The sequence below is a fragment of the Oryzias latipes genome, chromosome 1, assembly GCF_002234675.1.
Source record: "Oryzias latipes chromosome 1, ASM223467v1".
NCBI classification, from domain to species: domain Eukaryota; kingdom Metazoa; phylum Chordata; class Actinopteri; order Beloniformes; family Adrianichthyidae; genus Oryzias; species Oryzias latipes.
The window spans coordinates 2,956,686-2,982,163 of record NC_019859.2 but is presented as its reverse complement, the minus strand read 5'-3'; the positions used below and the strand labels follow the sequence as shown (position 1 = coordinate 2,982,163).

Genomic DNA, 25,478 nt, shown 5'->3' with positions numbered 1-25,478 from the left:
AGTTATGGGGGGTGGCTGTGGGTGCGTGCCGATCCCTGGGATGCTTAGGTCGCGTGCCTGGGCTGGCTTGCGGAGACGGGGCGCCGGCCCCCGACTCATGGGTCCCGGGGGCCCTGGCTTCGTCCCTGGCCTTTGTCTCGGTGTCCGGCGCCCGGTGGCCCCCATGGCTGCCGCCTGGTACGGCTAAGCGCTCATGTCTCGTGGCCTGGGGGCCGGACACTGGGTTCGCTTGTGCCTCTGGGCATTGGGGGGGCCCTCTCTGTGCCTGGCTGGTGGGGTGGGCGGTCCCCTCCTCCTCCCCTCCCAGGCTGCCTGGGTCCGGGTGCTGGGGGGGCTTCTGGCCTGGGGGGCTCTCCTCCCCTCTCCTGGTCTGGCTGGTCTGGCTGGGTAGGATCTGGTTCCCCTTATGAACACACGGTTCACGTCGGCAGCATGCATGTATCTCCACCCCCACGTGCACGTGCACACTGCCACACTGCTCCCTGTCTGCTTCATCCCTCCTCCTTACCCACAGTGTATTGATGGACAGATTTTTTTTTTCCGCTCATCTTAGTGTCAGATTTTCACCTTTGATGTAACATTCGTCTTTCCAGCAGATCTGGTATCATTGTTACAGCTTAAAATAATAACTTATTCAAATCAGTGCTTGTATCCCCCACCTTTTCACCTTTCTTCCTTTTACTCTCTTCCACCCTCCCCACACACACTAAATGTAACAAATAAATAAAAAATAATACGACAAAAAGGGGTTTATACAAATCTACACTCTAGTTTCTCGAAGCTATATAACCTCTTTTTGTGATAGTAAAACCTGTCCAACACAAAAAGCCTTCAGCTCTAATCTGTTTGCTCAGCTGTTGGACAGAACAAGTTAAAAAGAGAAAAAAATAAAAAATAAAGAAAGAAAGACAAAAACGACACGCGTTTGTGCTGCAAGACATCTTCCAAAGGTAGAGTTTGGTTAAGTGGTCTGAAAACTGCATCAAATTTGAAAAGCTGCTGCCAGAACCATCGATCATGCTTGACTTTATTATTTTTAATGAAAAATTCCCTTTTACTTAATATAATTGTGAATAAGCCAGGCCTTTTTATCAGAACCATTGGTTTAGTACATTTGCATCCCTGTTGGTTGTTTCTCCAAAGATAAATCATAAAGCATAAAATACTTAAAATCTACACAGTTGGGCACTGCTTGTTTTGTCTATGCAAGCCTGAGGCAGGTAATCAAACAAAGTGGATTTATTTCAGGACAATGTGTTTGCAGTGCTGCAGTAGAATAATAGAAAGATGAAATCAGTCTCCCAAAGCTCCTTGATGTTGTTCAGAAAATTGCCTGAATTTCTTCTGTTGATGAAATATCAATCCCTTAAAGCCATGGAAACTGTTTAAAACGACACTGTGGCAGGTCTGTGTCTGCAGCTCCTTTGTGAACCTGTTAGGTCAGGGTTCACTTACATCTCAACTGCTACAGAATTTCATCATTTTATTTCACACCAAACTGGAAGGTTCACCTTCTTTGAAGCAATCTGCAGCTCATCTCAGCCCATTTGCTGTCAGTTTTTATTATCTTCAACCCCGTTTTGCTCCTTTCCGCTCTCTGCAAGCATTTCAGAAGAAAAACATGATCTAAAAAAACGGTTTCTGCAGGTGATGAAACCTCGATGCAACATCCTCTTTTAAAAAAGCAAAATAAAAATCAAATCCTGCACCCAGCAACCATAAAAACTAGCCACACAAAAGAGTCCTCGGCGTCCCATCTTTATTCAAATCACCAATCTTTACATCAGATCAATATTTAAAGAAGAAAAGATAGATCTGAGAAATATACAAGCATAGTTTATTGATGTTATGATTTTGTGTGTAAAGTTACAAGTCTGTGCAAACATGCGCAAAAACTCCACAAAGCCACGGCGCTCGCTGCCACAGACAGCGAGGTACACAAACACGAACAAAGCATTCACATACAGCCACCTCCGCAGAGATGTACAATAGAAAAATATGACTGTAGACTCATAGGAACATTTCACAATAAAAGCACAGAGCCACATATGCCACGGACCCCTATTTACTGAGGTGAAATGACAAAATGTACAGTTCAGATGGAGGCTATCAGCATGTGGGGACACGATCTGACCCATGCGGGTGTGGAAACTGATAATGGTTTGTGGGGAAGCTTTTGACAAAAGAAACCCCTCCTGAACCACTGGAGGTCTGACCCTCAGAGTAGAGCGGATGTTGGGCATCTGGCAACAAATCTTAAAAACTGTTTCTGAATCAATGAAGCGTCACTGTCAGCATGACGAGAAGTTTGAGATGTTTGCTCTTACTCACCTGTCAGAGAGGAGCTACAGCTTGAGTTTAAACTTATGAAACTTTTCCTTAACATCTCTTCAAGTTTAGTTTATGCAACAACTCTGTTATCCTGGCGTTGTTGGGTGGTATAAGCTAGCGGGAGAGAGCATAAGCAAAGGATTGATGGGAAATTAGCAGAGGCTTGCTCTGCGCCAACAGACCCGCCCACAACTCAGAGGGAAATTTCTAATGAGCTCCTGCCGCTCTGCAGAAACTATGTCTTAAAAAACAATGCAGGCTTTTTGCTTTTTTTGCTAATTACCGCACAATCATAATTAAAAGGCTACTGAGAACGATGTCGCAGTATAAAAACATTTAGTTGGCGTAAAGGTAAGGGATGTATTTACCCCTTTTTAAAACTCGTACTCTAAGAAAACAGTTGAACAAAAAAATAAGCTGTGTGCTGTTTTTTGTAATTAGTTTAATAATGCTTTCAACATTTTTAAAAAGGGAAATATAAACTTTGAAATCATTCATTCTTTCATTTATGAATGAATGAATGAAATTTGCAATCATAACCGTTAAATCCAAAGTGTGGTCTTTGATTATAGTTATCTATATGACTATGTATTTATCTGAGATTTAAAAAAATAAAACTGAAACTGATATTTTGGCCAAGCCAGACTGCACAGCATAAATCAATATTGTTTTTCATACAGTTAGTCATTTATTCAGGTTGGAAAAATATGTTTATATTGCCAATGGGTCTCCCTGTTAGTATGAAGATATGTTCTTTTTGTGTATTAAAGTATAATTTACATTTGGAGTTCATAAAAATTTTTTTTCCAGCCACTGAAGTTCAGACCAGATGTAACATCTAAAGCAGTCACGATGACTTCCTGTCAATAGCGGTCGAACATTTTGTCCTTTTGCATTCAGACCCTGTCAGCCTTCTGGAAAATGTCTTCCAGAAGAATTCAGTTAAATTAAAAGTTTGGAAACTGTCATTGTGTCCATTAGAGCATCACATCAGCATTTTATCTCTGGTTTTTGTTCTTGATTGCTGCTTCATTGATCTCATTTTCTCCTGAATGGACGCCATCTAAAGTGTTTGGCCGTTAATGGTCGACACGGTGCTGCGGGTTGGAAAACCAGCTGTCCGGGCATAATTGCTTTAGCAGTCGGTCGCGAAGATCCCAGCAGAAGCAATGGGAGGTTAAAGTAGATGGATGACCCAATGACGAGCAGAGGAAACTCATTATATTCCCTATTAATGCCAGATGCTGATGCCAGGGAGGATCAGATGGGATGTGGAGGACGTCGCAGGGGCAGATGTAAACTCTAGATTGGATCAAATGTCCATTCTAAACAGATTTGCTAGGTATGTTTGGGAATTAGCCACAGAGGAGGACTGGCGGTGAGAGTGAACGCAATCCAAAGAAGAGTCAAATAAGGTAAAGTTAGTGGGGCTTTCTTAGCCTGAACCTGCTTTAAAAAAATCATTTTAATAGACCTCCAGGGAGGATTTGTAGCCGTTAATGCAGCTTTTAAAGCAGCGCAGCTCTCTGACAGAGTTTAACAAGGTAAACTACCCGACAGTTCTTTAAACATCCATGCAGGAGACGTTTCATCGCACGCCTGACGTGTGGTCGCCAATCGTGTCCACCCGCTGACATCTTCCGCCTCACTTTCAGCTTAAAAAAAGCCGATGCTGATGATGAGAGGAGCAGGACAATCGAGACTTTCACGCCGCTCTTCAACACTTGTAAACAAACACAGAAGAATATGCACATTTGTCCGCTGTGCTCCTGCACACACACAACTCTTCAGTAGACATCAGATATGAGACTAAGAGAGGAATGTTGGGCTGCAGGTCTATCAAACATGAGGATATATATATATAGTAGCTGAATACAGAGGATCTATTAACAGTCAGCAGCTCTGTTATCTCATAGCTGTGGCTTAAAAAGCCCAGATTTTTCTTTTCCGCAGCTTAAAAAATCTAATCTCTTCTTTCTTTCCGTATAAGACGAGGCACATCCAAAAGTGCAGCCTTTGTGTGCCGTTCTGTTGGATTTAAAGTATCTAGAAATAACCCACATGTTCAAATGTCAACTTCCTCTTCAGGTGGTTGCCAACCAAATCTCTCCCAGCTGAGAGGCCAGCATGATTGTAGCTCAGCAACTAAAACAACCAGACTTTAAGCTTATCTTAAAAAAACAATCTGCAAAATCTGGATGAATGGATTCATACGTTTTTTTAATTGAAGGACTCAGTCTTGACTTAAGTTAGATGACTTTGTTGATCTGTTTTCACTAAATCTTAAAAATCTGAATTTGATGTTTATTGTTAATTGCATTAATCCTGGTGCCGCAATTTTTCCTTTTGTGTAGCTTAAAATGTGAAAAATCTCCTTAACTGGAAAGCCAATGTTAGATTTAAAATCAAAATTTGAATCAGTATTGAACTGAACTGAATTGGAAATGGAATCTAATCATCATTGAAGAAACTGTCAGTGAAGTCCAGCGTCACAACGTTCCGCAGACCAATAACTCAACCAGTAGCATGTGGGGACACCAGAGACGATTCATCTTTACTAAATCAATCTAGAAAAATATTTGTCAAATAGAATAACTTGCTAGAAATCCCCAGGCCTTGGCGGAGGAAGGTTCCCAGTTCAAATCTAATTTAAAGGCTTTCTGTATGGACTTTGCATGTCCTCCCTGGTTCTGTGGAGGCTTTCTTGGGCGTCTTTGGCTTTCATCTGCTCGTTAAAGCAAGTTTAATTTGACAATATTAAACTAATCATTAAATACTGACTAGAATAACTGAATATTTGTTTTGGTTCGTCTCATAGAAAGATGGTTGAGCTTTTCAGAACGCGTGATTTTCTGTAAATTTGACTCAAACAACCCTTAACAGCTAAAAGCAGGAATGAAAAATGATGGACCCATAACACAGGCTGTCCACTTATGTGTGCCTGTTGGCAAACATCCAATTATGCGAGTCCAAACCATCGACTGTATATGAGAACTGGACTGAGTAACCCCACCCCCCTGGTGTTCCAAACAGGAAGTACCCACTGGCTCCAAGAAGACAAAACCTCATAGACTTTCTATAGACAAATAAACAGCTGTTGATTCTATTGGTCAGAATAACCATTCTGGCTCTGATACCCATTTCTAACATGTTCATGATAAACCTCTTTTTTTTCATGATACTATTCTGAAGTCAAGTTTTGTACAAATCATAAAGAGACCAATCAGATACCTCAATAAAAGTGGGCGGAGCCTGCAGGCCCCAAAACCCAACATTAATATGTTTGACAGTAGCCTGCTTCTAACTAGCTCACACCTGATTGAAGAGAGTGGTTGTCATAGAAACTATGACTCTGAACAACTTGAACTGCTTACTGACGTCTGGCTCCAAAAAAAAAAAAGAAAAAGAAAAGGCAACTGAATTAGCTTAATTTTGTTAAAACTGGAAGTAAAGGGGTGATGTCGGACTCACTCACTCCAGTTCTCGATACAGCCAAAGGGCCGACCCCACTGGATACAAACCAGATTCTGTGATTGATTGTAGTCTAATTTTTGCAATTTCTTGGTGTCCATTTATCCACACACAGGTTGGGAAATGATCATACTTGCTTGAGTGGAAAAATGGGGGGGGGAAACTCAACACAACCTCAACCAGAAACAGGATTTTCTCTTCTTTTTTTTTTAAACAATGTTTTCATTCAAAGAAAGCTGGAATCAGTTTGTGGTAACATTCAACAAAAAGTAACTGTGTCACCATCGTTGCTCGTCTTCTCCGATCAGCAACGTGCAACTCATGAGTTTGACCATAAACAGCAAAAATCTGCATCTGACCGACTGAAAACCTGTAGCTGCATGCACATGCACAGAAAGGAAACTTTGTCACAGCGGTTGCTACATAAATGAAACCAAGTCAGAGGAAAATAAACCTGCAAAGAGCCAGAAGCAAAAGTCTTAAAGTTTCTACAAGGAGACAACCTGTAATCAGGTTGACCTCACTCGAGAACTTATTCCATGTGGCACAACTGCTGCTAATCAGGCTTTTGGGGTAAAAAACTGATTGGATAAGATTTCTTGCATTAAAATGGTTGATGTTTGTTGGGTAAAATCCCTTTAGATTCAATGTTTGCCCAACTCCAATTCCTGTTAAAGATAAATTACACCCAAAGTGGTAAACCTATTACTTGTAGTTGTTCTTTGTCTTGGCTAAAGTTTGCTTTTCAAAATCCTCTCTGCTGCAAAAGTTTAATGAAGTTGTTCAAACACTCAGCCGTTCTCTGACAGGAACACGGATCACAGCAGAAGAAGTCAACAGTCGACATCAGAGATCATTTCACCTGCTAATTACACAAACAGGAGCTCGCGCGGGCTAAAAGTGAAGTGGACTTCTGGCTACATTGTTTGGTGTCCGGCTGATCCCCCGCGGCGTGGAAACACCACAGCAGGTGGAGCTTAGCACCAAAACACAGAGCGGCGTCGAGCGACGTTCCACGACCTGCAGCGCTAAACTCCTCACTGCATTTTCCCCTCGCTCGCATCGTCTCACTTCCTCCTCACACCGCCGAGCTGGACACCTGGAGCCAGCCCACTTCGGTGTAGGCGCCGGTCACGTGCCAGTACACCGCCGCCATCAGTTTGGTCCACACCAGCTGCACCTCTGCCGTGAAGAATTCTGGGAAATCTTCTGAGAGCACGCTCAGCATCACGCCACTCAGGATCTGCTTAGCAGAAGAGGAAGAAAAATTGAAACAAAGAGGTTTTTGATCGTCAACAGAAGCAAAGCAGCTCCACCGAAAAGCATTACCAGAGGCCCACAGCCACCAATCTTGGTGTCATCGTGGACTGGGATTTCAAATTTGACAAACAGATAAATGGTGTTTAAAAAAAAAATCAAGATTTCATAATTTGCGGCTTTTATCTAAAGTTAAACCCTTTATCTTTTACTATTCTTGAGCAGGTCGTGCACGCTTTTATCTCTTCCCGACTGGACTACGGCAACGCACCTAACACTGGGATTTCCCACAAGGCACTTTCCCGGTTCCAGTTAGTCCAGAACTATACAGAACTCTGCTGCACGACTTTTAACAGGAGACAAACAACACGAGCACATCACACCTATTCTTGTGTCCTTGCACTGGCTTCTTGCTGATTTTAGGATTATTTTTTTTAAATGTATTTATTGTTCTTGTTTTTTTTTTTTTTTTTTTTAACTTGTCCTGTCCAACAGCTGGGCAGACAGATGAGAGCTGAGGGCCTCTTGTGTTGGACATATTTTACTTTAACAAGAGAGGTTATTAATCTTCAGACAAACCAAAGGTATGTCTGAATAAACCCCTTTTGTAATTGAGGCCAAACTTTATTAATTTCAATCATGTCTGAAAATCTTTGGTGTTGGACCGGACGGAAAAGGAAAGAGGGGAAGAAGAGAGAGGGACGTTAGAGAGAGGGGGGGTAGGGGGTGATAATAGGAGGGGAAGGGGGATAAGACCATGAAGCAGCATAAAGCAACAAGTTTACTGGTTGTTAATCATTATGGTAAGGTTCAAATGTAGAAAAAAAAAAAAAAAGGGCGGAGCCTGTCCACACACACACTCAAATGTTATAAACACACCTGCTAGCTGCAAAAATGTCCACCTGTCGACATCTACACAAAACAGATAGTGTTCACACGCATACTTATGCCTTAAAACCAACTAGTGTGAAATATTTCAGTCATTCAGTCATGCAAACTGTTAGTGCAAAGGTGAGCTAACACCAGTGCTCAGGTGAGTGTTTATGTTCTTCTAAAATGGATGGTGGAACGTGAAAAGAAGGAGGGAGAGTGCCCAGCCATCCCCACCCCAAGACCCCCACCGCAGCAGCAGCGGCAGCCGGAATCCCCCCAACGCCACACGGGAACCGGCAGGGAACAACCGCCGCCCGGGCGACCAAGCCCGCCACCCAGGCCAGGGCCAGCAGGACCGCCGCAAGGCCCCCAGAGCCAGAGGCCAGGGACGCACGGAAGGAAAGAGAGCGCCGCCCCAGCCCAACCAGGAGAGCAGCCCCCCCGCCGCGCCGGGAGAACCCAACGCAGGGCCCCACCGGAGAAGGACGCCCACAGCCCCAGACGAGCACCCCACCACCACCCAGGAGTTCCGGGCATCCCCCCGCCCCAACCCCAGGTACGAGCCAGGACCCCCCAAGGGAGACCCGCTCCGCACTCCAGGCAGCCACCCGCCCGGCCCACGGTTGGTCCAGGGAGGAGCGAGGCAGGGGCCCGCCGCCCCCGCCCAGGAGGGGGGAACCCCGGGGAAAAAAGAGGGCCCACAAGGGGTGTTGTAAATATGGCCCGACCAGGCTCGGCCACAGTTGGAAATTTGGCGGGGCCCAGCACTCAGGAGCAAGGACCAGAACCCACCCCCCAGGGACCAGACACCCCCGGCTCAGATGTAATGTGAACCCCCCCACCGCGTGGAGAGAGCACCGCCGGGCCCAGGAAGCCGGCACCCCGGGGACACGGCCGCCGCTGCAAAGGGGCCCGTACCCCCACCAGGGAAGAGGCAGGGGACAGACGGACCCAGGTCCCACCTTCCTTGCAAAATGTGTGTGCGTGTATGTGTGTTTGAAAGGGTGTGTGTGTGCATGTGTGTGTGTTTATGTTGGGATGTATATATTGAGGGGGGAGGGGTGTGTGTACTAAGGGGGGTGCGGTTAAAATTGGCGGGTAGGGCACTAAGGGGACATCTCCTGATTACTCACAGTGACGTCCCCTCACCCTCCCCACCAAGGGGCCCTAAATGTCTAAGGTGCGGTTAAAATTGGCGGGTAGGGTGCTAGGAGGACATCCGCTGCTTGCTGGCAGTGATGTCCGAGCACCCCCCCTACCAAGGGCCCTACATGTCTAAGGTGCAAATAAAACCGAAAGAGGGGGGGCCCACTCCATACGGCAACCACAGGAGGGGGGCCACTGCCTAGTAACCCCCCCCCCCAAGGCTCATCGCAGGCTAAGCCCCCCACCCCCTCACCCTATTATGAGGTGATATGAGGAAGGGGGTAAGTTGGGGACAGATGATAGACTGTCCCCCGCCCCCCCCGCCCCCCAGCAAGGGGCCAGGCCCACCCAGCCCCGGGGCCCCACCCCCGGAGGCGCAGACACCCCAGGCCCAGCACCACCACCCCCACACAGAGAGAGAGGAGCCAGAAAGCGCCGGCCCCCACCCCCAAACGCCGGCCCTAGAAGAGCTCTGATCAGGCCTCGACGGGACCGAGGCAGCCAACCGGCCGGGGAAACCGCCGATGGCCTCAGCGGAGACCCCGACCCGTCAACCCCCTCTGCCCCGTACCACTAGTGCCCCCCCCCCCTCCCCCAGAATGCCCCCCCACAGGACAGGGCCGACAAGACCCCCACCCCACCCCACCCCCAGACCCCGCAGCCGAAGCGGATGACACCCAGAGCGACCGGGGGCCCCAAGAGGGTTGCCCCGTCCCGCCCCAGAGCCAGGGAAGGGCCGATCCCAGCCCCAGGTGTAGATGGGAAGCCCATCCAGCGCCGCTGGGCCCCCCCCCGAGCAGCGCCCCCCGCCAACCCCCCCCAGCACAGGCAAAGGGACCACCCCCCCAAGCCAAGCCAGACCACCCCCCCACCACGCACCCCCACCCCACCCCCCCACCACGCACCCCCACACCCAAGCCCAGAGGACCACGCAGCGCCCCAGCCCGCCCCACCCAGGCGCCGGACCAGACCCCCCGACCAACGGAGCCCCCACCACCCCCGGCCAGGCACCGGAGGCCCCGACCCCCACCCCGGCCCACGGCAGAAGGGCAAGGAGCAGCGACGACCATGCCCCCCCCACCCCCTAAGTCACGGAGTTAGCTATGGGAGACCAGAGAGACCGAATTCTTTCAAAGTTACTTGAACTTTGGGCTGACATTTTTTCCAAGCTGATATGATCAAGCAGCAGATTTCTGTGTTGACTTATATTTATATTTTTTTTGCTTTTCAAATTTATTAAAATAGTTTTTTTTAGCAATGCAAAGAGTTATGAAAATGATAGAGCCTAATCCTCCTTCTACATCGATGGCACTCATGTCACCAAGCACACAAAGTGACGGTGAAGCTGTGATTGAAACCTTAAGCCAGACTGATAGATCGGCACATACCTGCTGCCAGAGAGCCTGGACCGGCGTGCAGAACCATAGTGCATGCATGTAATTGTCGGGTAGATTACTGTCACAGTGCTGACAAATGTCTGAGTTACTGAGACCCATCTTGAACATCCTCTGTCCAGTGTAGTAAATTCTCTGAAGAGTTTTGAAATGGATTAGCTGCAGATTTGGACTTTTTGTCATTTTAAAGGTGTTTAGACAAAGTTCTGACCAAAAACTTTCATCTGTGCTGATGCTCAAATACGCATCCCATTTTGTTGTCGGAAGTGAAATATTGTTATCTACATTACATAAAAGTTTGTATATTTTGGAGAGAGTTTTATTCCTTGAGAAATTGATCAGAGTGGTAACTACATCTGGTAGCTTTAAATCGTTGTCTCTGTATTTAAACTTTTTAGTAATAATTGATTTAAGTTGCTGATATTCCAAGAAGTTATATATTCCATGTTTGTCTTGAAGTTCCTGGGGAGTTATGAATCTTCTATCAATAATTATGTGCTCTAGTTGTTTTATGCCCCCTGCTTGCCAAGCTGGGAAGTGGATAATTTTTTTGTTTATGAGGATGTCTGGGTTGTTCCAGATGGGTGTCATTTTGCACGGTTGAATTGATGATTTTGATATTTTGAGAAATTCCCACCAGGCTGTTAAAGTGGCATTTATATTAATACTTTTGAAACAATCCTGTTTTTTAACTTTTTGACTAATAAATGGAAGATCTGACAGGTTGATCTTTCCACATAACGCCTGTTCCAAGTCTAACCATGAGTTGGTTTCTGGATTATTTTTTAACCATTTTAAGATGTATTGTAATCTATTTGCAAGAAAGTAATTGTGGAAGTTAGGTAATTCTAATCCTCCACAGCTTTTTGCAGATTTTAAAGTTTTTAGACTAATTCTTGCAGGTTTATTGTTCCATAGAAAGCTTGATATGGATGAGTCTAATGTTTTGAACCATTTTAATGGCGGTTGTGTGGGAATCATTGAGAAGAGATAATTAACTTTGGGTAAGATTTTCATTTTAACCGTGGCTACCTTGCCCATAAGGGACAAAGGCAGGTTGGTCCAGCGTGTTAGATCGTCCTGTATGTTTTTCAGTAATGGGGTGTAGTTTAGCTGCACCAGTTCTGATATTTTGGGGGAAAAATAAATACCTAGATATTTTATATTGCCTGATTTAACTGGTATTGTGAGTCCTTGCTCCGCATTACTGTTCAGTGGTAATAAAACAGATTTATTCCAATTAATGGAATAGTCTGATATAGAAGAGAATTCATTAATGATTGTTGCCGTTTCATTTACAGAATGTATATTACTTAAAAACAGTAATATGTCATCTGCATAGAGACTAATTTTATGATGGCTGTGTTTGGTTTTAATTCCTTTAATACTCTCATTCTGTCTTATTGCTGCAGCTAGAGGCTCGATAAATATTGCAAAAAGAGAGGGGGAGAGTGGGCAACCCTGTCTGGTTCCTCTTCCAAGAAAAAAACTGTTGGAAGTCTGTTTATTAGTTCTAACTGATGCATTGGGGTTGTGATATAATATTTTGATCCAATTGATGAATGATTCTCCAAACCCAAACTTATGGAGGGCAGCAATGAGGAACTTCCAATTTACTCTATCAAAGGCTTTTTCAGCATCCAGTGATAGTATAGTCATTTCCTGGTTTTTGATGGTGGCAAAGTCTATTATGTTAACGAGTCTGCGGACATTGTCATCCGAGTGTCTGCCTTTGATGAATCCAGTTTGATCAAAGTCAATTATGTGAGGAGTGACTTTTTCTATTCTCTGTGCTAGTGCTTTGCAGATAATTTTTACATCTGCATTCATTAAAGAAATGGGGCGATAGCTTGAAGGACTCATGGGGTCTTTGTCTGGTTTTACAAGAAGGATAATGTTGGCAGAGTTCATGTTAGGTGGTAGAGATTGGCTTTCATTGATAAATTTTACCGTTTTATAAAACGTTGGTGCCAGTTGTTCCCAGAATTCCTTATAAAACTCTGCAGGAAAGCCGTCAGGCCCTGGTGCTTTACCATTAGGCATAAGTAACAGAGCTTCATGAAGCTCAGACAACGAGAGCGGAGAGTCTAAATTTGTGATTTGATCTTCGTTTAACTTGGGCAGGTTTATATTGTTGAGAAATGAGTTGATGCTTTGTTCTGATGGATTGATCTGTGGAGTGTATAAGTTTTGATAAAAGTCTTTAAACGCATTATTAATTTTTACCGGGTCATGGGTGTTCATTTTTAAAGCTTCGTAAAGTTGTTAACCTAATTTTTTTCTCTGACTTTTAACACCGCATGAGTTGTGTGGTCCTCTGTGCTTTCATCCTATTCTTATTCATTTTAATTTTAGTCTCTGCACAGCATTTGGGAAACTGTTTGTTTGGGAAATGTGCTCTCTAAATAAAGTGGATTGGATTGGATAACGGCTCAGGGGTTTGGCTACTTGCGTGTTGCGTTCAAGTGCTGTCACTTCTGCAGAACTGGTCGGATCCTGCAGAACCTCAAAGAACATGTGAACTTTCTGCGTGTGGTAATTTATTTAGAAAATGTAGTCCAGTCTATCTACCTTAAAGGCCTCCAGCAGCTTCTGGGCATCTGAATTCATGCAACAATTTGAGTCTGCATACATTTTTCAAAAACTGGATGTGGGTTTTTTTCCCCCTCGGATGTCTCCATCCTCCCTTTCTGCTAATTACTTAGATCAGGTGTTAGACAAAAACAAAAGGTGCAAGGAAACAGGAAGTCTGGAAACAACCCAACAGTGCTTTTAAAGACAAATACTGACAGCATCTTCATCTTTGTGGCTGTCCTCAGTGGTGCATCCTATTTGGCTGGATGTTTTGATTGCTTTGGGTTTGATTGACATGTAAATCTGCAACATTTTTTATAAATTAAAATAGTCAAAAATCAATGAACTTCTTTCTCTGACTTTGAGATTTAACGGATTCTTAACTTTTTTTTTCTTAATTGGGCAAAATAATTAAAACTTCATGACAAAAGCAAACATTTTTAAAACAGTTACATCACAGACCAGCAAACTATCAATAAATCAGAGAAAATCAAGTCCTGCTTCTAACTCAACCTGTCAGATAAATCATTGGAAGTTTAATCCTAAATCTTGGGACAAGAGAACCAGCAGGATAATAAAAACAGTCCAACAATTACCTTAACACTGAGGACTGAAATAACGGGGGATTTAATGTCATTAAGCTTCCGGCTGAAGATTTTCTGTTTGTTTTGTCCGGCAGCTAGAACCTATTAGGAGTTTTCTACAGAGTGAAACAGGACGTGATGTGGTTCAAACATTTTCATCTCAAAACTTCACGAATAAAAGAAACTGAATGAGAATTCTGTCATCTGGTTAGCGTGACATTTGTCTCTTTCATTTATACGACTCAGGAGTACCATATTACAAAAGGAATCTATTACAGCTACATAATACTAAAACAAAATAGTGACGCAAATTTGCGGCAGTAAGAGATTTAGAGTTTAAATTTAAATATATTTTCTGATCTTTTGGACTCACTTGTAGCATATTCTAAATTTGGACTAAAAGTAGGCCAAGAAGAGTTAATTTTTCATTTGCTTTCACGAATTGAAACCATCTTCGTTATTTGATTTTTCATTTTTGTTTCAGTTCAGACAGAATGTGTTGGGCTTTATTTCTACAGACTAGACTGACTGAAGGGAAGCGTTGCTGCTGCCAATCGTATTTCCTGTGAAAGTATAAATAATATCTGTAACGTTTCTGTACATTAAAGTTTATTACACCATGGTCCAGTTGAATACTCGATTCTGATTGGCTGCTGGGTGTGCATTAAAACCGGATAACTGCAAGGTGAAAAAAGAAGTTCCGGTCACCTAGCTTAACTGTTTTATATCACTACTTCTTTAAAACAACGTTTTGCTTCATCATTTGGTTAAAAAAAAAAGCGGTAAGAGGTGAACTTTCTCTCTGAACTGATACTTTATTCAACCCATCGGGACGAATAGCATATATATGTCCCTGAATCTTGACTGCAGCGGTGGTGCGGCGCGACGCGGACTATTTGTTATGTGATGCTGCGTAACAAATAGTCAAATAGTCAATTAGTAATAACGCACACTCTGGTCAGAACTCTGTCTAAACACCTTTAAACTGACAAAAAGTCCAAATCTGCAGCTAATCCATCTCAAAACTCTTCACAGAATTTACGACACTGGACAGAGGATGTTCAAGATGGGTCTCAGTAACTCAGACATTTGCGAGCACTGTGATAGTAATCTACCCGACAGCTACATGCACGCACTGTGGTTCTGCACTCCTGTCCAGGCTCTCTGGCAGCAGGTATGTGCCGATTTATCAGTCTGGCTTAAGGTTTCAATCACAGCTTCACCGTCACTTTGTGTGCTTGTTGACATGAGTGCCATCGATATAGAAGAAGGATTAGCATCTATCATTTTCATAACTCTTTGTATTGCCAAAAAAACTATTTTAATAAATTGGAAAAACAAGAAAAACATAAACATAAGTCAACACAGAAATCTGCTGTTTGATCATATCAGCTTGGAAAAAATGTCAGCCCAAAGCTCAAGTAACTTTGAAAGAATTCAGTCTCTCTGGTCTCCTGTGGTTGACTCCATGACTTAGGGGGTGGGGGGCTTGGTCGTCGCTGCTCCTTGCCCTTCTGCCGTGGTTTGGGGTGGGGGTCGGGGCTTCCGGTGCCTGGCGGGGGCGGTGGGGGTCTCCGTTGATCGGGGGGTCGGGTCCGGTGCCTGGGTGGTGCGGGCTGGGGCGCTGCGTGGTCCTCTGGGCTTGGGTGTGGGGGTGCGTGGTGGGGGGGTGGTGTGGTGGTCTGGCTTGGCTTGGGGGGGTGGTCCCTTTGCCTGTGCTGGGGGGGGGTTGGCGGGGGGCCCTGCTCGGGGGGGGGGGGGGGGGGGCAGCGGCGCCGGATGGGCTGCCCATCTGCACCTGGGGCTGGGATCGGCCCTTCCCTGGCTCTGGGACAGGACGGGACAACCCTCTCGGGGCCCCCGGTCGCTCTGGGTGTCACCCGCTTCGGCTGCGGGGTCTGGGGTGGGGTGGGGTGGGGGGCTTGTCGGCCCTGTCCTGTGGGGGGGCGTTCTGGGGGGGAGGGGGGGCCCATTATTGGTACGGGTCGGGGGGGCTAGCGGGTCGGGGTCTCCGCTGAGGCAATCAGTGGTTGCCTCGGCCGGTTGGCCTCCTCGGTCCCGTCGAGGCCTGACAAGGAAGGTGGGACCTGGGTCCATCTGTCCCCTACCCCTTCCCTGGTGGGGGGTGCGGGCCTCTTGGCGATGGCGGCCGTGTCCCTTGGGTGCCGGCTCCCTGGGCCCGGCGGTGCTCTCTCCGCACGGTGGGGGGGTTCATATTACACCTGAGCCGGGGGTGTTCGTGTCCCTGGGGGGTGGGTCCTGGTCCTTGCCCCTGGGCGCTGGGCCCCGCCAAACTTCCAACATGGCCGAGCCTGGTCGGGCCATATTTATAACACCCCTTGTGGGCCGCCCTTTTTTCCCCGGGGTTCCCCCCTCCTGGGCGGGGGCGGCGGTCCCCTGCCTTGCTCCTACCTGGACCAACCGTGGGCCGGGTGGGTGGCTGCCTGGAGTGCGGAGCGGGTCTCCCTTGGGGGGTCCTGGCTCGTACCTGGGGTAGGGGCGGGGGGATGCCCGGAACTCCTGGGTGGTGGTGGGGTGCTCGTCTGGGGCTGTGGGCGTCCCTCTCCGGTGGGGCCCTGCGTTGGGCTCTTCCGGCGCGGCGGGGGGGCTGCTTTCCTGGCTGGGCTGGGGCGGCGCTCTCTTTCCCTCCGCGCCTCCCTGCTCTCTGGCTCTGGGGGCCTCGCGGCGGTCCTGCTGGCCCTGGCCTGGGTGGCGGTCTTGGTCGCCCGGGGGGCGGTTGTTCCCTGCCTGTTCCCGTATGGCGTTGGGGGAATTCCGGCTGCCGCTGCTGCTGCGGCGGGGGTCTGGGTGTGGGGGTGGCTGGGCGCTCCTCCTCCTTCTTTTCACGTTCCACCATCCATTTTAGAAGAACATAAACACTCACTTGAGCACAGGTGTTAGCTCACCTTTGCACTAATAGTTTGCATGATTGAATGAATGAAATATTTCACACTAGTTGGTTTAAAGGCATAGGTATGCGTTCGTGAACACTATCTGTTTTGTGTACATGTTGACATGTGGACAGCTAGCAGGTGTGTTGATAATATTTGAGTGTGTGTGAACAGGCCCCGCCCTTTTTGTACTACATTTGAACCGTACCGTAATGATAAACAACCAGTAAACCTGTCTGCTCTATGCTGCTTCATGGTCTTACCCCCCTTCCCCTCCTATTATCACCCCCTACCCCCCCTCTCTCTAACATCCCTCTCTCTTTTTCCCCTCTTTCCTTTTCTGTCCGGTCCAACACCAAAGATTTTCAAACATGATTGAAATTAATAAAGTTTGGCCTCAATTACAAAAGGGGTTTATTCAGACATACCTTTGGTTTGTCTGAAGATTAATAACCCCTCTTGTTAAAATAAAATATGTCCAACACAAGAGGCCCTCAGCTCTCATCTGTTTGCCTAGCTGTTGGACAGGACAAGTTAAAAAAAAGAAAAAAAAAAAAAAGTAATAACGCACACTTCGTCAGCCATTAACCCTCACTTAACCATCTCAAATTCAAGAGGAATTAAGGAACAACGGCAGTAAATGAAAGAAAAATCAACTTTTAGAGTTTACAGACCTGCGAACCTACAAGACCAGATGTTCACGGAAATCACCCGATGATCATTTTATATTTTATATTAGTTTAGTTTTGTCATTTCACCAAAATAAAACAATATTTTTTGTGGTCATACTTAAACCACATATACAATAGATTCAAAATGTATTGCAATCAATTTTTTTAATAATTATGTTCTTCTTCTGTCAGTACTATGATAAAAGTTACTTCTAAATAATAAACGAGTCCTAAGACAGCAAAAATGTCATTTACAATTAATCTGTAATATAAGCGCAGTTGCTCTCTAATGGGAAACTAATGGGACACAAACCTGACTTTTCCTTCTTAAATCAAAACCTTTAAGTCTGATATTATGCAAAGGATTGACAGTCACACGAGGTTAAAAATCAGGGGAAACACTGTGGCGCTGATAGATGATGCATTTAGTCTGAAATGAAGCATTTCAGACTCAGAACAAAAAGGTTGAACGCTTTCAGGAGCAGGAAATGTGTTCTCTGCACAGCTGGCCTTCATGACTGCAGACGCTATTCAAAGGATCTGAAGAGGGACGCACTTCCCTCCTCATCCGGATGAAGAGGGGAGCTCGCTGGATGCCATGTTGAAAATACGAACCCTTCGTGTTCTAGTTGGATCAAGCTTCAACCCTCCCATCGCTCAGCTCTGTGCACCTTCCTGGAACTGAGCTTTTCCGTAGAAATTGTTGCTCTCAGGACCATGTTGTTGATTGAATGACATGCATTTCTATAAAACTCAGTCTTGATGCATCTTTTTGCATCAAATCGTTTTAAAAGCAGTTTATCAAAAAAGAGGAATCAGAAGATTTAAACCAGAACAAAATGAATTAAATGTGTTTATCAAGCTTCACAAAAGCAGTTTCTCACCTTCGTGTCTATTTGTTTTTGAAGTGAATGGATGCAGATGCTGAACTTTGTGTACATCATCCAGTAAAAAACAGAGTCAGAAAATGTACATGTGATTTTCTTTGGGAACATTTATGTATCTTAGCAGAATTCTGTGATATAATGAATAATAGGCTTCTTAAGGGGCTTTTTAAGCATTGTTATCAGTTTTCAAGATTGAAAGATGTCTTTATTCTGTAAACTTCTTGTGGTAATGAGGTACAAAATCTGCTTTATAAATAAAGTTTGATTTGGTTATATTAAGCAAGCAAATCAATAGATTTATCAGAGACTTTTCATCTTTAAAAAGTTGCATTTTACTCGATTTAAGATTCTTTGTTCTTGCCTTGACTTTGTATTTATATTCGGGACAATATCAATATTAAAATGGCCATTATATGTTAAATATATATATGAATTAAATATACATAAAAATATATACATGTATTAAAAATGCATTTTTTTATTAACTGGAACTTTGCTTTGTTACATTTGGAAAAAGGAAAATCACGCCTACAATGATCCGGAAATAAACAAATCAAATATGAGTTTTACCTTGAAGTATATGGGTTCCACCTTGTGTTTGACAGCGTGGGCCTTTCCCACCAAGGCCAGTACTGAGGAGACTTTCTCGGGGTCTTGCAGGTTCTCCACCACTGTGTTGATGGCGTTCATCACCCTGCGGGCGTGCTGCCGGAGCTGGCTGCTCTTCTCCATCTCCTCAGGATCCTGCATGTCTTGAAACTGGCTGAAATACTGTTTGGCTGACGGGAAGTTGACAAAGAACCTAAAGAGAACAGACGGAGAACTGTGAGGTCCAGACGACAATCGTGGACTTTTTCATATAAGCAGAGCTTTGGGTTAGGTCGAGGCAGAGTCATCTTCATGTTAGGGGCTTGTAGCTACAGACAGGTAGGGGAAATCTACCCAAACCCTTCTCCAGACAGGTGGGTTTTCTAGATTATTGTTATTATTTCGGTTTGTATTCAATATTGACAGTCTTCCTCTGTACGAGGCTGATCTTTGGGCAAACTATGAAAGGGCCAGTATGGGAAAGCTACGGGTGACAAATGAGACTTTTCTCAACCCTTTAACAATGAAACTTTCACATTATACAAGTAAGGAGTTTTCACAATACATATACAGTACAGAATCAGCTGATTCCTGTTCATCGCGTGAACAGTTGAAGAGTTACATCAGGTCAAAGAGCGTGGGTTATTGAGGCATCGCCGGCGACCTCTCCGGTGTTGAAGGGCAATTAGTAATGTTGTATTTAGTGAAATAGGCTTTCAGTCAAATATGTAGAAATGCTGGAGGAGTTGCCTTTGTGTCCGCCCTTCTTTAACTAACGTACATGCTATTACTATTGTAGGTTTTTGTATTTTATTGTATTGTTATTTTTATTTTTTGTACACTCTCGGCTTTCATGTTTTGTATTTTTCTGCATCACTGATTGGACTATGACTTCGGAATAACGTCTGCCTGCCAACTATCATTCCCTTATAAATACTACAAAGTACATGTGTGGTACACTTGTTAGTTGTATTTGAAATCTCAAGCTGGGCAGTTATTGTTTCTTTGTTCGAGACCCCCCCTGCCTTTCATTGTAAAACATCTGTAATCTGTTTTGGTTTATATTTCTCTAATATTTTTGATGCATCTGTAGGAGCAAGCAGAACCTATTTTGCAATGTCAAAGGATATTTATACGAAGTTGCAGTGGATGCAGGTTCTTTTTATTGCACCTTCAAAGTTGTGTTTAATCACATTTGGTGAGCATTGTATTTTTTAAGTACTGTCTGAAATTGCAATTTAAACCAAATACTACCAATTCCTAACGCTTGTTTTTTTTAAATCTACTGACATTTCCTGGGGTGGTAATAACTTGCATCTAAATACTTGTTGTACAGTAAAAGTTAACACTGTCCCTGAACAATAGAAACTTCCTCTTTCCGCCTACCGTAACTTCACAATAATTATTACTAAAATATGAAACAGCTCTTCAAATCTGGAATCAATTTGGCAGCCTTTCTTCCTGAAAGTGCAGATCGGTAAGTTGCACATCCTTTTTCTGACACTCAAGTGTTTAATCAGAGGAAGTTCCTGGCAGAAGCCTCTGAAGTGGCGAAGCGCCGCGAGACGCCGTAGTTAAGTCTGATCTGACAGAGTGTAATTGGAGGCAGGTGTGCTGAGAGGAGCATCTAATTTTCACGCGCATCCATCTGTATCCAGGAGCACCAGAAAAAAACAAAGAAAGCTTCATCTAAAGGCAGAAACTTAAATGAATTAAACAGATGTTTACATGTTCACATTAATCCAGCCATACACAGATGCTGTAAAAAAAAAACTGTTAAAGGCTAAGAAATAAATCTGTTTTTGTGAGGTTTTAATTATTGTTTTAATTAATTCAGTTGGAAGGAGTAAACAAAACTCAATTCTCTCTGTTTACTTCATGTTTGGAAATGCACTGCTGCTGATTTAGTGTTCATAAAATGTCATTCAGGTTCATTTGTTCAAAAGCACAAAAGGAGGAGGAAAGCAGCCGTAATAATAACCAACATGCCACACAAGTGGTTTTATCTGTGATAAACTTTGTCCAGACTTTGTGAGTTTACTTTGTCTCCAAGTTTTGCAACGGCTGCTCTCCTCCAAAAACTAGTGCGACACAAGTCTTTCAAAACACTCCTGAAACCCCTGATGTCAAAGGTCAGAACTGGTAACCATCACCCTTTTTGTTTGTTGAGGTGTTTGAGATTTTTTTATCCTATTTTTCGTTCTACAGGGTGAAAAGAGTTTGTTCTAGTTTCCGAAGGACATTTATGCAGGACAGCAGTGGATGCGGTTTATTTTGTGGGAATCCGTGATCCTGAATGCTTCATGTCTGTGTTTGGACAAATGCAGGAACAAAGATGAACAGCGGTCCTTTATGTATTGCAGGAGTTATGTTGTAAAAATAACCTGCAATGAACAAAAAAAATTTTGGGAATTTTGAAATTTTCGACTATTTCTTCAGCCATTTACGTAATTTATGTCACTCCAACAGATTCAGAGGCTGAGAAAAGCTAGTAAACACCTGACTAAAGTGTTGCAAAATGTTGCTTTTCTCCGAATCAGAATTAGCCGATTCACATTGATCACCTCAGCGTTTGTTACAGGAACATTACAGCGCGTCAACATTGATATCTCTGATGTTAAAGGGTTAACCTATTCTGTACAGGAGACATTGCATGGAGGAGATTGAGTGACAACAGCCAATTAGGACCCAGAAGACAATGCAGAAAAAGAAAAAATGTGCAAAATTCCATAAAAAAATCTGCGAGGATGCAAACGCTGAGGCTGAATATGTGGACCAATTCCACATTTCTTAGTAAAATGTTAGCTGTTTCCACCTAATGTTTTCATGAAGAGGGATCAGTTAATAACTGATAGTATATGACATGATCATTTAAACAACTAAATTAGAAGGTACTTGTTCCTGTTTGTTTTTTTTCCCCAAGGTATTTGTATAAAGTTTTACATTATACAAACCACAATCCTGATGTATTTAAAAGTTCTGAAATTATGAAAGACAAATTACTAAAACAAGTATTTATAATATTTTAAAGCTAAAGGAAAACCACCATAATGATAATTCATAATAAATGAAATAAACAAAATACCCCATACCATTACCCCCCCTTCCCTGTCCCTTCCTCATAGCCATGCCATCACTCCATCACGCTGCGTCCTGCATTATGCACCATCACATGCAGCTAAGCTGCAACAAGCTTGTACTAAAAAGGGACCCCATAAATCTTCAAATGTGTCAAGAGACTTTTATGAGTGAATACCTAATTATCTCCAGTTTTAAGCAGGATATGATATCCTGCAGCCACTGTGAATGAGACGGAGAAGATGTTTCTTTCCATTAAACCAGGAGTGAGGCAAACAGTATACAGTATTTTTTGGCAGTATACCTAAAACAGCTTTGTCCTCCACAACCCCAAAAAGGGCTGCTAAGGGATTTGGTTTCAAATCAGTCTTAAATACACGAGACATCGTGTCAAAAATGGTCCTCCAATATTTATTCAGATGAGAGCATGAAAAGAACATGTGGTACAGAGAGGCATCTGTAAGATTACATCTAATACATGGTGGGGTAACTGTGGGGTACATAAAGCCAGGCCGGTGTGCCACCTTGTACTGAATTAGTGTCTAGCACAAAAAGAAGATGAGTTTACCAGTTTAAGAGCAGAAACCCAAGTCATCCGATATCTTCTTCCCAAGCCATCTTACATTTATCCACAGAGGAACATTTAAGGTCCAATATGATGTTGCACAGTCTAGAAATGATTCCCTTCCTGGATGGATCAAGTGACAAACTTTTATCAGTTATTTCTGTTTCTTTAATGGTCTTTGAATTGTTTTTTTTTTAGAATGTTGGTAGCTGTGAAACAAAGAAATGACGCAAAAAAAAATCTGAGTTTAAAAGATCAAATGTCTCTTTCAGTTGTACAAATAAAGCCAAAGTTATCATCTTTAAGTAGATCTCTAAAGCGAGTGATACCACTGTTGTACCATCGCAGGAAGCCTGGATCCACAGTAGATGGCTTAAAAAGGGGATTCACAGCAACAGGACTCCAAATAAAGAAACTGTAAAGGCCAAACTGTTTTCTTAACTAAGAACAAATCTTCCCTTTTTTTTAAAGTCATTTTTGCTGCGATAATCTTTATTGTTTGAATATATATATTAGAGCACTAACAATGAAAAGAAAAAAAAATCACTTCAGCAATACAAGAATCCACCTGATCCTAACTGAAATGTCTCAGATTTGGCCTAAATAGCACCCAAATCTGAGGAGATGTCTGTGGGTTTTATCATTTTAGACCGAATCTGAGATTTTTGGGGATTTTCTGAGTTGTCCCACAACGACATGAGTCGTAGGAAGGGCCTTAAAATTCCTTTCAAACAAAAGAAAAATGTATTTTGTGACAAGATCTTTGGTCTTCACAGGAAATCCCAATAACAGGATCTCACACAAGCTTCCTGAACAGCAACTTTTAGCGTCTCATTTTGTTTTTTATAGATCTATCTTACTGCAAATGAGAAAGGATGAGTTTGGTGAAAAGATTCTAGCAGTGCTCAGAAAACTGGATTTGAATGAACCTGAAACGTCGGTGTCTAACCTGAATATCTACCACTGAAAAGAATCAAGTTAATCAGTGGAAATGGATCTCATGGAACATAATCCTGAACTGCTGAGATAGATAAGTTTCCAGACGTCTGTGAAAATAGTTATGGTTAAAAGACGTTTCTAACATCTAAAATATGACCTCTTTAAACACATTGAATGCAGTTTAAATCCATTTTAATGCTGCCGACTTTTGCAAACAATTCAGAAAATGTGAACACGCATCAAAAACCTGCAGCAGCAGTTTATGAGATTGCGGTTTCTATAAATGGATGCAGCCTAAAGCAGCCGTTGTTTCTAATAATGGTTGTTCTGACAGAGATGGAAGATTTTTCTGAACCGATAAAAGAAGAAGACCGTTGTAGAGGTCGGTGGGATTTTCTGCTTTTGTTCTTGTTAAGAAAAAGTAAATGGAAGACGGGACAAACTTTCATCTGAGTCAGACTTCAAGTAGTCTCCAAGAAGATCGTCTCTGCATCTCATCGATTTTTAAAGCAGATTGATTTATTTGATTTTCTTAATTCTGAAACCTCATTGGCTTCTTTGAGCTGCTTTTTTAGGTGAATTATCTGCCTCCATCTAATCCTACCATGTGTATCCTCCTCACCAACACCCATCATGCTCCTCTATGGTCTTCCTCTTGGCCTCCTTCCTGGTAGCTGCAACCTCACCCCCTTTATCCAACAAAATCACCGTCCCTGCTTTTTTCAAATTTTGATCACCAGCGTTACATTCACCCAATCAGCTGTTTTCTCTATTCCTGATTTGAGACACTAAAAGTGATTCTTTCTCTACTCTCTTGATGATCGTCTCCGATCTCAATGTAATCTGCATCTTTGCCCGTGTTAATTTTTTAGTCTGAAGTCTAAATGCTGATCCTTTTTATACATTCGCAAGAGCAAGTCGCATCCGTATGCAATCTCTGATGAAACAGCGTCATTTATCACAGAAACAACCACAGGTTGTTGCACCTGAAAGGGAAAATAAATATATTTCTACTGTGCATATGCCTTAGTCTCTGGTCAGCAGGTTGTAACTGGCGTATTATGCTCCAAAATCTATAGAACTCATTCACTGAGAAGAGCCAGATCCTTTTTTTTTTGGTTCGTTTTACAACATGATGTCCTTAAAGTCCGTTTGGGTTTAGGGGGGGGAAGAAAACATTGTACTTGTTCTTACATTTGTAGTTTGTTTTTTTTTCTAAATGTATTTTATGTTTTTATTTGGAATGGACAACTAAAAGAAAGTATACGTCTCCAACAATAATAGACAATAAACATGAGTCCTCGTGCTTGTTTAAATTTGGTTTGAGATGTATAATAGCAGTTGTGGTTGAAGACTTAACCTGGTGGCATGTGTGTGAAATTTCCTAATGATCGCTCGGACAAACATGTGAAAATTGCCAACTTTCACACTTGGCTCCCGAGCTGTAGGTCTTGTGGCCATCCCATAATAATTTCAAAAGTATTTCCAATACCTTTTTGCTTTAGAGGATTTTCACTTTTTTTTTTAGCCCCAGAAGGAATTGATTTTTTTAAGGTTTCTCCTGCTGAGATGTCATTTTCTGTCATAGGCTCAGTAAGAAAGAAGAATGGTGAAACAGTCTGGTTTCTCAGTCCAGGACGGCTGCAGGACGGACTGACAGTAACCCAGCTGTGACGTGACGAAAGCGTGAGTTATAGTCTGAAAATGCTGTTTTCACTTTCACCAATTGTCTCTGGTGACAAACCTGTTTACAGGATTCTTGTTGACATGACTCGTCTACCTCCCAAGCCTGGACCGTCCACGCCGAAGGCTTTTTAAACCATCTTTGCAGCGTTTGGATCGTCTTTGAGGTTCATCCGAAGCGTTTAGTTATTTTATATGCATGGGCAGTAAAGACTTAAAGATAAACAGACTGGAAAGAAAGCCGAAAGTAAAATTGGTTTTGAGTTGACAGGATTCTTCTCAGGCAAGAAAGTTTCTACAAGCTCTGCTGGCGGAGTGTGCGAGACGCCTGACAGCTTGAGTCGTCACAGGATGTCAACGGAAATGTACTGCAATGTCAAGCTGTCAGTAAATGTATGGACACAAAGACGCACATTCTGTTCTGTCAGGAGTCCTGCTATAAAAGCCTTGCTGGAGGAATTAATTTTCCCGCTGGGATTTGGCCTCAGCGGCCTCGCTACACCACAGCCGCATCGCTCAGTTCTTATGTCATGGGAAGGCTGCCTT

At 43.5% G+C, this 25,478-nt stretch overlaps 1 protein-coding gene across 2 annotated transcripts in view; it reads right to left on the bottom strand.

The window, feature by feature from the left end:
- Positions 1-1,742: 1,742 nt before the first annotated feature.
- Positions 1,743-25,478, bottom strand: part of cygb (cytoglobin) — a 31,180-nt gene continuing 7,444 nt past the window's right edge. The window contains exons 3-4 of one of the 2 annotated variants that reach the window (XM_020702137.2): positions 18,650-18,881; positions 1,743-7,045 (exon numbers count right to left, since the gene is read on the bottom strand). In XM_020702137.2, the coding sequence (XP_020557796.1) occupies positions 6,881-7,045; positions 18,650-18,881 (397 nt within the window). In that variant the 3' untranslated portion in view covers positions 1,743-6,880. 2 annotated transcript variants of the gene reach the window in all.